This window comes from Oryctolagus cuniculus, chromosome 7 (genome assembly GCF_051225735.1).
Source record: "Oryctolagus cuniculus isolate XC-2025 breed Fujian yellow rabbit chromosome 7, ASM5122573v1, whole genome shotgun sequence".
Lineage (NCBI taxonomy): Eukaryota > Metazoa > Chordata > Mammalia > Lagomorpha > Leporidae > Oryctolagus > Oryctolagus cuniculus.
Genome location: NC_142873.1, coordinates 50654036 through 50666832, shown reverse-complemented (window position 1 = coordinate 50666832; position 12797 = coordinate 50654036). Strand labels below are relative to the sequence as shown.

General features: G+C 43.2%; 2 protein-coding genes across 6 annotated transcripts in view; one reads left to right on the top strand and one right to left on the bottom strand.

Annotated features, from left to right (window-relative positions):
- Positions 1–16: 16 nt before the first annotated feature.
- Positions 17–12797, top strand: part of CHD1L (chromodomain helicase DNA binding protein 1 like) — a 136224-nt gene continuing 123443 nt past the window's right edge. The window contains exon 1 of the mRNA XM_089300072.1: positions 17–452. The gene's annotated coding sequence lies outside the window, so the exon portion shown is untranslated. The remainder of the gene's footprint in view (positions 453–12797) is intronic.
- Positions 64–12797, bottom strand: part of FMO5 (flavin containing dimethylaniline monoxygenase 5) — a 59672-nt gene continuing 46938 nt past the window's right edge. For 4 of the 5 annotated variants that reach the window (XM_051856023.3, XM_089336636.1, XM_089336635.1 and 1 more), the window contains one exon: positions 64–9489. In XM_051856023.3, the coding sequence (XP_051711983.2) occupies positions 9144–9489 (346 nt within the window). In that variant the 3' untranslated portion in view covers positions 64–9143. 5 annotated transcript variants of the gene reach the window in all.

Below are 12797 nucleotides of genomic sequence, written 5' to 3'. Positions count from 1 at the left end.
AGCGCCGGGCCGCGCGGGGGCACAAGGGCGGGAGGGAGGCGGCGTCCGGAACCGCCGGGGCGTGGGCTCCGTGGGAACAGGCTGCCGGGAGGACCCGCGGCGGCCGCTCCCCGGGCGTCCTCACCCCGCCTCAGGCGCCCCACAGGCGTGGTGTGCGCGGCGTCATGGCCCTGGGCGACCCGGAGAGGTGGCTTCCTACAGGGAATGAGAACGGACCTCGGCCCCGAGCAGAAGGAAGGAGTGGTTGTCCCTGGACGCGAACACTGGGTACCGGGGGAGAGAAGTCAGCCCGACTGGGGTCCCCGGGAAGAGCTCAAGATGGAGTGATCGGCCGCTAGCCCGTGAGGATTAATGAAATGTTAGCGGAATGAACCTGTGCGGTGGGCACCCCTGGAAGAAATAACACTCCGGAGACAGAGCAGCAGCAAAACCCATCAGAAGGAACGCGGAAGGTATACAAAGGGCACAGACAGCCCTCGGGTTGGGAGGGACCCCGTTTTTGTGATCATGAATGGAGGTTCGGGGCCTTTGCGGATCCTTGCTGTGTATTATTATCTCATCCGTGTCTCGTTCCCTACTGCAAAGCTCTGTCAGCCTGGGATACTCGTGTCCGCCAGCGGCCCCGGCATCACCAGGGAGCTTGTTCGACATGCGGACTCCCGGGCCCCATTCCCACGTAGGGAATCAGGCTCCGCCCTTTAACAAGACCACCTGGGACTGTGAGGAGGGTGCTTTGACAGCTGGCCTACAGCGGAACCACGTGTGATTTCTGTCTGTATTCTGCATGCACCTCGTACAAAGCTTTTTACCAAGCATTGGCAGAGTGAAGGGGACATGCATACCGTTACACGTTTCTAACAAGATATGCCACTTAGGCTTGAAAATGGTCAGAGATTGGGGACCCAAAGGCACCCCACCCATCTTTCTGAGGGGCTCTATCTGTAGAGAGGTTTGCTTTGCCCCCTTGTAAACTCATTCTCTGGCTCTTAACCACAGACAATTTACAGAGAAAAAAGTACCATTTTACTGCAGTCTCTTGCTCACCCCTCCAAAATCTTTTTATTTATTTATTTAAAAGTCACAGTTAAGAGAGGGAGAGGCAGAGATCTTCCATCCACTGGTTCACTCCAAGGAGCTAGGAGCTTCATACAGTTCTCTCACATGAGTGCTAGGGGCCCAAGCACTTGGGCCATCTTCTGCTGCTTTTCCCAGTCCATTAGCAGAGAGCTGGATTGGAAGTGGGGCAGCCCGGACTCCATCCAGTGCCCAAATGGGAGCAGCTGGGACACAAACTAGCACCCATAAGGGATGCCAGCATCACAGGCCGCAGCTTTACCCACTATGCCACAACGCTGGCCCCTCAACCAGCTTTCTAACAGCCCACTCCTGAGAACTAACACAGGCTGCAAGAACTAGACCAATCTCATGAGACAGATTCTAATCACTCCTTAAAGCTCTGCATTGCAACTAAATTTGAACGTGAATTTTGGCAAGGACAAATCATATCCAAACCAAGTCGAAAAGCCATTGGAGGGGCCAGCACCCTGGCTCAGTAGGCTAAACCTCAGCCTGTGGCGCCGGCATCCCATATGGGTGCTGGTTCTAGCCCTGGCTGCTCCTCTTCCAACCCAGCTCTCTGCTGTGGCCTGGGAAAGCAGTAGAGGATGGCCTGGGTCCTTGGGCCCCTGCACCCACATAGGAGACTGGGAGGAGGCTCCTGGCTCCTGGCTCCTGGCTCCTGGCTCCGGATCGGCACAGCTCCAGCTGTTGTGGACTTTTGGGGAGTGAGCCAACAAAAAGAAGACCTCTCTCTCTGTCTCCCCCTCTTACTGTCTGTAACTCTACCTCTCAAATAAAATAAATAAAAAAACTTAAAAAATAAAAAGAAAAGCCATTGGCAAAGAATGCTGGAGTTCTACTTTAATATTCATCCTCTTTTCCTCCTTAATAATAGTACTTTGATTTTTACCTAGACCCATTGCTTCTTGGGAAAAAAAAAGATGCATTTCTTAGCTTCTCTGGTAGGTAGATATATTGACTATGTTCTTCCAATGAGATCTAAGTGGAAATATTATATTGTACTTCTGTTAAGTTTCCTTAAAAGAAAAAGGCATGTTCTTCTTCTTATAGTTCTTTTTCCTTTTGTGTAGAATGTTCATGTAATGGCTGGAACTCTAGCACCCAGTCTGGACCACAAGGTGGAAGTCAAATGGTGAGAGTAGTGGAGCAGAAAGAAGAGCTGTGGAATTGTTTTATTGTCTCAGGACTATCTACCTTCAGACGTCTTTAGATGACGGGGAAGTAAACTTCAATACTGTGTAGGCCATTGTTATTTGGGGTTTTTCTATTGTATGTGGCTGCTGTGGTTTGAGTGTGTGGCCTCAGAATTCATGTGTTGGCCCCAACGTAGCAGTGTTGGGAGATGGAGTGTCTGGTGAGAGGTGTTCGGGTCACGGTTTCCACCCTCATACATGGACTGCTGCCAGCCCAGAGAAGGGAGTGCATTTTGCCTCCCGAAGGACCGGATTAGCTGTGAGAGTGGTTTCTTCTGAAGCAGTGCCCCCGACATCTTCCGGCTGGTCTGTGCAAGCCCACTTTCCCTTCCACCTTCCACCATAGTTGAAGCAGCACAAGGCCCTCCCCAGAAGCCAAGCAGATGCTACTACCATGCTCTTTGACTTTCCAGCCTCCAGAACCGTGACCCAAGATCAACTTCTTTCCTTTACAAATTACCCAGTCTCAGATTTTTTGTGTGTGTGTGACAGGCAGAGTTAGACAGTGAGAGAGAGAGAGAGAGAAAGGTCTTCCTTTCTGTTGGTTCACCCCCCCAAATGGCCGCTACAGCTGGTGTGCTGTGCTGATCTGAAGCCAGGAGTCAGGTGCTTCTCCTGATCTCCCACGCAGGTGCAGGGCCCAAGGACCTGGGCCATCTTCCACTGCCTTCCCGGGCCACAGCAGAGAGCTGGACTGGAAGAGGAGCAACTGGGACAGAATCCGGTGCCCCAACCAGGACTAGAACCCGGGGTGCCGGTGCCGCAGGTGGAGGATTAGCCAAGTCAGCCGTGGCGCCGGCCTAGTCTCAGATATTTTGTTATAGCAACAGAAAATGAACTGAGACGGTAGCAGAACCTACTCGTAATCAATTGGATGGGTGAGAGTATGACCTACATAGGTATTAAAATCAAAGGCAGCAGTAGTTATGCATTTGGAGAGAGAGAGTTTTGTGCTCAAATCTTCACCAAAGGAGGGCAATAAACAGGTCTATAAACAGGCAGTGAGTGCTTCAAAGGAGCTGAGGAGTTCGAGAAAGCCAGGAGAAACAGCAAGAGGATTAAGCTGCCTGAAGATCAAAGAGAACATGTACCCCACCTCCTTTCTTGTGTTAAGATCCAGCCAGTGCTGTGGCTGAGCAGGTGAAGCCGTGTCGCATCCCATATGGGCACTGGTTTGCATCCCGGCTGTCTCACTTCCAATCCAGCTCCCTACTAATACACCTGAGGAAGCAGCGGAGGATGGCCCAAGTCCCTAGGTCCCTGCACCAACATGGGAGACCTGGATGAAGATCCTGGCTCCTGGCTTTGGCCTGGCGCAGCTCTGGCTGTTGTGGCTATTTTGGGAGTGAACCAGCAGATAGAAGACCTTCTCTCTCTGCCTCTACCTCTCTGTAATTCTGACTTTCCAATAAGTAAATCTTTAAAAATAAAAAAAAAAAAATCATGACTTACTAAGTCCTTTGTGCAAAAAAAAAAATAAATAAATAAAAATAAATAAAAACATGATCTATCACTTGTGTTTCAAACCACAGCACAATAGAAAAAATATGCAGACTCAGATTAGTGGTCTAGTCGAGAGAATTTTTTGGAAGAACATGCTTGTCCCTAAGCCATTTCAAAATGTTAAGCAGCCCATAATCTCCTTAATCACTTTTCATAAAATTATTATTCACTGTTTAATCACTAAAAACTCATTTCTCTACTCCCATGTTGAATTTATTCATTCAATTAATCATTAATTTACTGAGGTCTTACTATGTTACAGGCTGTATATTAGGTATTAGGAATACAGAGATTAATTATAAAGTATCTTCCTCCCAGAGTTTTACAAGTGCAAGGAAGAAACAGATGAGGGAGCCAATTTTTATTCATAGTGCAAAAGGCTGCCCATAAACTATAATTGAGATTATACCACCTGTAATGAAAGCCCAAAGGAAGTTCACCTATTTTATATTAGGGATCAGGAGGGTATTCCTGGAAGAGATAATAGTTGAACTGAGTCTTGATACGGGGGTTAGCCAGCTGGGCAAGTGGAGGATCTACCCAGAGGAGAGTACAGTGAGAATATGTACAGTAGCACAGACAACACGGCACTTGGGGCAATTCCAAGTAAGCAGTGGGAAGCACTTTTATATTATATTACTTTAGTAATAGCAAAAGTAACAGGGCACACAGACCTGGTATTAAGTAAAATTACGTTACTTATGAATGTGCTTGCCATTAATGTATCGTAAGTTTTCTAAGTGGCAACTGCTGGTTCAATGGGTCTCTACAAGGGAGAACTTACCTAAATGATTTTAAGAAGTTGTGTCCTTTGACCTTGTGTTACCATTTTACCCTTCTAAAATTATAGTCTGTACTTGTTTATCTAAGGAAATATCTAGGGAAATAAAATTGTTTATCTAAGGAAATAAAATTGCTGTAGTAAATTAGATTATTCTTTTTTTTTTAAGAACAACTTAATTTGTAGAGTACTCAAGAAGAAACACGGTAATTCAAATGAATGGTACTGGCCAGTATTCTGAGAAAATTACCCTAGACTATAGCTCTTCTGAACCAAAAGAACACATTCTTTTGAAAAATAATTTTTATTTTGAAATAGATTTAAGCAAAGTTACAAAGACAGAGTTTCCATATACCCCACACCCCATTTCCCTTATCATTATTCCCTTACATTATTATAGTACTCTTGTCACACCTATAAACCAATATTGATATGTTATTATTAACCAAACACACCCATTATTAATATTCCCTCAATTTTTACTTAATTTTCCTTTCTGTTCAGTATGCCATCCATGATACCACATTACACTTAGATGTCATGTCTCCTTAGGCTCCTCTATACTGTTACAATTTCTCAGACTTTGCTTGTTTTGATGACCTTGACAGTTGAGATGGTCAAATACTTTGTAGAATATTCCTCAACCTGGGTTTATCTGAAGTTTTTCTCAGGGTTACACTGGGGTTATATTTTTTCATCACATCATTCCAAGGGTCCATCCTACCAACAAGATTTATCACACTGTTCTTGTTAATCTTGATCACTCAACTGAGGGGGCATTTATGAGATTGTCTCTGTTGCAAAGTTATTACATAAATTACTTGGAATTCTTCTGTATGGGAGATGAGTCTATTTCAGCCCAGTCATTTATTTATTCAATCATTTATATCATATGGACTCAGGAGTTTTTAAATATTTTATGTTAATTTTTTCTTTTTAAAACAGTTTTATTGAAATATTTTGGATATACAAAAATAACTACAGATGTTTAATATATAAATTTGATGAGTTGAGAAATGTGTATATACTTGCACAAGTATCACCAAAATAAAGTAATAAACATAACCATCACCTCCAAATTTTTTTCACATTTCTGATTTTATGGTAAGTACACATAACATGATAGAAAGCCTCTTACCAAGAATTGAAGTGCAAGATAACTTGTTAACAAAGGCACTACACAGTGGAGCATATCTCTACAACTTACTCATCTTGCATAACTGAAAATATCACATATTTCCCTTCCCACAAACCCTGACAACCTCCGTTATATTCTCTCCTTATATTTGTTTGAGTGTTTCAGATGATTCACGTGAGTACAATCATACTCTCTTTCTGAGCCTGGCTTATTTCATATATAGCATAATGAACTCCAGATGCATCCAGATTTATGCAAACTGTTGGATTTCCTACTCTTATAATGCTGAGAACTATTCAGTTGTATTTATATACCACATTTTCTTAATCCATTCATCCATCAATAGACATATAGGTTGTTTCTATATTTGCTATTGTCAGTAATGCTGCAATGTATGAAAAACGCTGGGGAGGGTTGCGGGTGGGAGGGAAGTTATGTGGGGGGAAGCCATTGTAATCCATAAGTTGTACTTTGAAAATTTATATTCATTAAATAAAAGTTTTAAAAAAAAAACGCTGAAGGACACCTCTGTCAGGTATAGTATTCTTAGCTTGTAGGGCTTATTTTCATTGAACACTCTCCTCTGGCCTACTGTGTCTTCTGAGAAATGCTGTTGCTCTTATTAGGAGTTCTCTTATGTTGAGATACTTACTCTTGCTACTTTGAAAATTCTCTCTTTGTCTTTTACTTCTGATCTTTTCTAATTGGAACTCAGAATATCTATTTAAATTCAACTTATTTGAAGCTTTTTGGCTTCATATATAGGAATACTTACATCCTCAGATTTGGGAAATTCCCCTCTTTTTTAAAAAAAAAAAGTTTATTTTAAGTTTATTTGAGAAGCAGAGACAGAGATCTCCCATCTGCTTGTTCACCCGCAAATATTTGCAACTTCTGGAACTGTGCCAGACCAAAGCCAGGAGACAAGAACTTAATGTGAGCTCCCACATAGATCTCAATATTGAACTATCGCCTGCTACCTCCCGGGGTACGCATTAAGAAGAAGCTGAAATCAGGCCGGCGCCTTGGCTTACTAGGCTAATCCTCCACCGGCGGCGCCGGCACCCCGGGTTCTAATCCTGGTTGGGGCACCAGTTGCTCCTCTTCCAGTCCAGCTCTCTGCTGTGGCCCGGGAGTGCAGTGGAGGATGGCCAAGGTCCTTGGGCCCTGCACCTGCATGGGAGACCAGGAGGAAGCACCTGGCTCCTGGCTTCAGATCGGCGCAGTGAGCTGGCTGTAGCAGCCATTGGAGGGTGAACCAATGGAAAAGGAAGACCTTTTTCTCTGTCTCTCTCTCTGTCTAACTCTGCCTGTCAAAAATGAAAATAAAAAATAAAAAAAAAGAAGCTGAAATCAAGAGTAGGCTTGGACCTGAACCCTGGCACTCTGATCCAGGATGTGAGCATGCTAAGCAGAATCTTAACCACTACTCCAAATGCTCACTCTCCATCGTTGTTTAAATTTCATTCTTTTCTTAGACTTACATAATGCATGTATCAGTTTTTTTAATACTAGGTTATTTTATGGCTCAAATTATTCCAGCTTTGACAGGTGGGACCACATTCAGATGGCTCTTGTGCCCCTTTGACATAAGCCATTGAGTTTGCTTTTTGAGTAATCCTTACACTTTGGCACTACAAGAATATATATATATATATATATATATATATATATAGTAGTCAGTTTACAAGATATAATTGGGAAAATGATAAAGCCTTTTAACATAAGCACAGGAACAGGAATGTCAATAAGTATTAGTACACATTCATTTGTATAGATTAGTACTCCTTCCTCAGTAACTAGGCCTCAGTATCTTGAGTTGATTTGAATTCAATTTCCTATTCACATCCTACAGGAATTTTCTTGTAACCTTACATATTGTAAGTGGAATGAGAGTGTCACTGAATTTATCTACATGCTTAAAGAGTGTCAAATTTATGTGTTAAAAGAAGGAAATTAAAAAAGAAGAGACCTTCTGTTTACTTTTGAGTTAGAGCAATCTGTAGATTTAAAAAAAAAAAACGCTAGATCTATTTCATTAGATTATAGATATCCAGTATCACAGAGATGAGGAAGGATGAAGGCCTAAGAGGTGATAGCAGCTCTCACTTTTCTCATTATCAAGTGGCATTGGCAAGGTAAAATAGGGGAAATGGCAGGCAACTGTCCAGATAGTTAAGACATTAGGAAGAAGTTGTCATATTTCTGTATTACATGTATTTGTATTAGGAAAGATGATAATTTCTAATGTTGTTCTTTCAGTTACTAAAATGTATCCTGTTGTTAGGTGACAGGCAGCAATCCAAACACTTAGGACTATATTGCCCAGCAGCTATTTGTGGATAAACACCTGCCTGGTTCTCTAGTCCTGTTCCTCGTGGACCTCAGTGTGCCCGAGAGCTGACATTTAATGATCATCTCCCTGAAGCAAGAACGGCACAGATCCTCTGCAGATGAGAAGCCACAGTCAGCAGCAGTGCAGGAAGGTAAAGCCAAGTCCCTCCTCTCTGCTTCATTCGCTCTGTTTCTCAGAACTGCATGGGCTGGCCTAAGCACACCACTTCCACATTCAGTTAATAGCAAATCTGATTCCACGCATGAGTGACCTCGTCTGATGCTTGTTACCTGGATGCCATGGGGAAGGAGGGGAGGAAGTTGGAGCTGGGGGAGACAAATAAAATCACGTTTGTAGACCATGCTACAACAGCAGCTACTTCTCATGTGTCTCAAGATAAAGTCTTGTTAGGTCCTCATATGGGAACTAAGAGATCAGAAAAGACAGACAGCTACTTAAAACAAATCTCAAATTTCTCAACCAAGTTCAAACCATTGGCAGATGCTGCATTAATAGAATGGCTTGTGAACCTAGAAAGTTGAAGGTAGTTTCCTTACTGAGATATAGACATGTTGCTTTGGGCAAAGGAGTAAAAATGACCTGCATCAGGCACACTAGTAAATGGCATGTAGAACAAAGTAACTTAAGTATTTATTTGTCTACAATTACGAAGGTCATTATTAATCTTATTTCTCAGGAAACATACATTTGTTATAATGTTAAAGACAAAAATAATGGAAAACCAAATTCCATCCCAAGCAGAGTTATACAGTCAGTCATTTCCCATACAAAAACAGACTTTGAGCCACAACACCAAACATTGGTTAAACACCAGCCAAATGTCAACTACTCTGCTAGGGACATACAAAGATGACTAAGAGTACCCGAGCTGCTCTGGAGAGAGAAAGTGAAGGCTCATGAGAGGTGAGGAGATGCTTAGTGCAAATGAAAAGCTTGGATCTCACTGTAGGAAAATGAAGAGAGAATTAATGCTTTTGAAAGAGAAATGGGGCAATTTGAAAGAGGAGGGTCATTTGATCTTGTAAAATTCTGAAGGTATCTCTCTCTAAGTTAAGCTTCCCAATGAAAGCAGAGGCAATGACAAAGGGACAGCTAAAAATAAACCACAGCTATGGCTAAGAAAGCAATAGCTAGCATAAACTTGCCCATTGTCATCATCGAGGTCACAGAGTTACTGCTTTCCGTGACTCTTGTCATCAGAGGCTTCCTGATCCGATCTTCTACGGTAAGGATGGTTTTCCGAGCCCCATCCCACTTTCCACGGCCCTGGAGACGATAATGGACTGGAGTACAGGGTCCCAAAAGTAATTGTAATGCCAGCCTGGGGTCGGTGAAAGCCAGAGACAGCAAATTTGGCCTGACCCCCACCAAATCAGCAATTTCTTCCATGGTCTCTATGTAGTCTCCCTGAATGGTATGGCGTTGGCTCTCCACATACCTGAAGTGGAAAGGATCAAAACCAAATCCTGTTAACAATTCAATCATTCATACTTTCTGAGTGCTTGCTATGGGCTCAGTACTGGGCTAGGAGCTGTGGTAAGCAGAGAACGATGACAAGACACTTGCCAGTGTCCTTAAGGATCTTATAATTTGCTAGAGGAGATAAGACATGTATATGAAGCAGAGAAGAATATGAGACTTGGTAAATCATGGGGTTTTTAGACTACTTAAAAGATGTGTAGACAAGGAGCAGTTCGAAGCAAGCTGTTAGAGTCAGGTGCTTCAAGTTTGTAATAGATGGAGATGAGAACACAGAAGAAAGGATGACAGGTCAGGGGAGGAGCAGAATGAAAGAATAAAGCCGAAATGGGCACAGCATATATGTGGGCACCATGTACAGCAAAGGAGGCAGGTTGTAGAAAATAAGAATGGACGTAGAAAGACAGGGCTAATAGATCTTGATGTAGAGGGCTGATGTGAGGAAGAGAACTTACCACAAAAGTTCTCAACTATTTTATGAGGGCATTGGTGACAGGATGCACAGAATGGGACTTCCCAGGGCCAACGTTAATCTGGAATCCTGAAAAGACTAGGAAGGATGACTCGTCCCACAACAGGAACTGCCCTCCGGATGGAGCCAGATGCAATGATTACACAGGGTGCAGACTGGAAGAGTTAAAAAGACTTTCCAGGCCAAAAATATGGTTAAGATTTCTTCTTTCCCCCATTTCTTCCTGGGAGAATTCCCATATTTTTGTGGAAAGAGTGGGATTTGGAGAGCTAATGGGAGACTTTGCTTTTACTTTCTATAATGAAAAGAAAGGATAGTGGGATAGAAAGGAAGTAAGAGAAAAGTCAAGTCAAATGATTGAGACTGAGGAATCCAAAACCACATACAGAAAATAAACATGAAGCAGAACTGGGGAGACAGAATCCCAGAGGAAGCGACGGAGGGTCAAGCAGAAATGTATGGAAGTGGACTAGAGTTTAGAACACAGAGGAAGATACAGGAAGGAATGAGAGCTTTCCCTCCTTGTGGAGGTAAGGTTGGCTCAGGAGCGTGTAGGCATGCATGTATCCCATAATAGTAGGCTATGAGCTGTAGAATTCATGCAGGCTTCACAAAAGAGGTTCACCAGTTCCTGCCTTGTGGGTTTGTTATGAGGATGAGATAAGCTCCATGCATACAAAACTCTTAATATGTGTACACAGTTGACCCTCAATAAAAGTTACATGAAATTCTTATTGCTCACAGTCAGAAAGTAGTTGGGAAAAAAAAGTCAAAGGAAAGAAGAAAGTTGAAGTAGGATAGATCAGTGCCAGAAAAGAAAGGAGGTAAAGCACTACAAGAAGGAAAGATGCTTAAAAGGGTCAAACGCAGTACTCAGTAGTGACGGAAGGAAAGTGAAGCTGGTCATGGGAGACTTTCCAGAAAGCAGTTCCAGGAGTGGGAAGGAAGTTATGGTGCAGGGATTTAGGAGGGAGCACACGGTGACCCTTTAGAGCACAGAATGTAGAAATGTTACTGCAGAAGTTTGGCGGTGAAAATAGGAATACCTAGAAAGGATACCAAGTGAAATAAAAACTTATTTCTCCTCCTCCTCCTCCCGGATAGGGGTCCCCTGTCTCTCTGGGCCTGGAATGATCAACATCCACTTTATCCAAAGAAAACCACCCTGTGACTACTCTCAAGTTCTGAAATTCAGGTTGCTAAATTATGAAAAAGCGAAGCACTAAGAATCTGGCTGATGTTACGGCCTTCCCACATCACGTGCACCTGAGGGTGCATAGTGGTGAAGCGACCTACAGACTTGCGACTCAGCCATGTCTGCCTCTTTAATTCACTGCCACTGGCCCTTCCTTAGATAGCTCCACTAACCCTTTCAAATAATCCTACAAAAACAATATCCTGATATTCTCTCCATGTTGCCTACTCAACTTCTCTTTTAGGCCCTAATCACGTTTTTAACATTTTTAAAAAGTGTTCTCTCCTTTGTTATCCATATTTAAACCATCAGTGCTATTCCAATCTATTTTCACAAACTATTATTCTCTTTCCTATCAAAAATATAATCTAAATCCTTAAACCAACACAAGGAAGTTAAATATAGTACAGTATTACTCTTTTTAAGAAATGAAGGTTGAAAGACCAAGTGTCTGCTATTAATAATTGATAGAATTAAAAAGGAGAGAACGATCCAACATGGGAAGCAGGACACACAGCAGACTCATAGAATGGCAGATGCCCTAAACAGCACTCTGGCTTCAGAATAAGCCTTTAAGGCATTCTGATCTGGCTGAAAAGCCTATGAGAGCATTTCAGGCATGGAAAGCCAAGACACGGACAAAAAATGATCTGCATGAAAGATCTCTGTGAGTGAGATCCCAGTGGAAAGAAGGGGCCATCAAAGAAGGAGGTACCTTTATCTGAAGGGAGGAGAGAATTTCCACTTTGATTATGGCCTTGTCTAAATAATATCAAGAGTTTGTGGACTCAAGAGGCTTCCAGGGGCTGGCGCAGTGGCACACTAGGTTAATCCTCTGCCTGCGGCACCGGCATCCCACATGGCCACCCATTCTAGTCCCGGTTGCTCCTCTTCCAGTCCAGCTCTCTGCTGTGGCCTGGGAAGGCAATGGAGGATGGCCCAGGTGTTTGGACCCCTGCACCTGCATGGGAGACCAGGAAGAAGCACCTGGCTTCGGATTGGCGTAGCTCTGTTGCGGCCATCTGGGGAATGAACCAACAGAAGGAAGACCTTTCTCTGTGTCTCTCTCTCTCACTGTCTGTAACTCTACCTGTCAAATAAATAAATGAAAATATAAAAATAAAAAAAAAAATAAAGAGGCTTCCATAGCCTTAGCAGCTCGTGACAAGAGCCTTGGTTGATCACTGATGTCATAAATGAGTGTCAATTTGTTAAATCAACAACAGGAGTCACTGTGCACTTGCTTCTCATGTAGGACCTCTGTCCTTAATGTGTTGTACTATGAGAATTAACAGTAAAACTAGTCTTCAAACAGTGCTTTATATTTTGTGTGTCTGTGTGGGTGCAAACTGTTCAAATCTTTACTTAGTATAGAGTTGATCTTCTGTATATAAAGATAATTAAAAATGAATCAGGCAGTGCTGTGGCTCACTAGGCTAATCCTCCACCTGTGGCACCAGCACCACGGGTTCTAGTCCCGATTGGGGCGCCGGTTCTGTCCTGGTTGCTCCTCTTCCGGTCCAGCTCTCTGCTGTGGCCCAGGAAGGCAGTGGAAGATGGCCCAAGTGCTTGGGCCCTGCACCCGCATGAGAGACCAGGA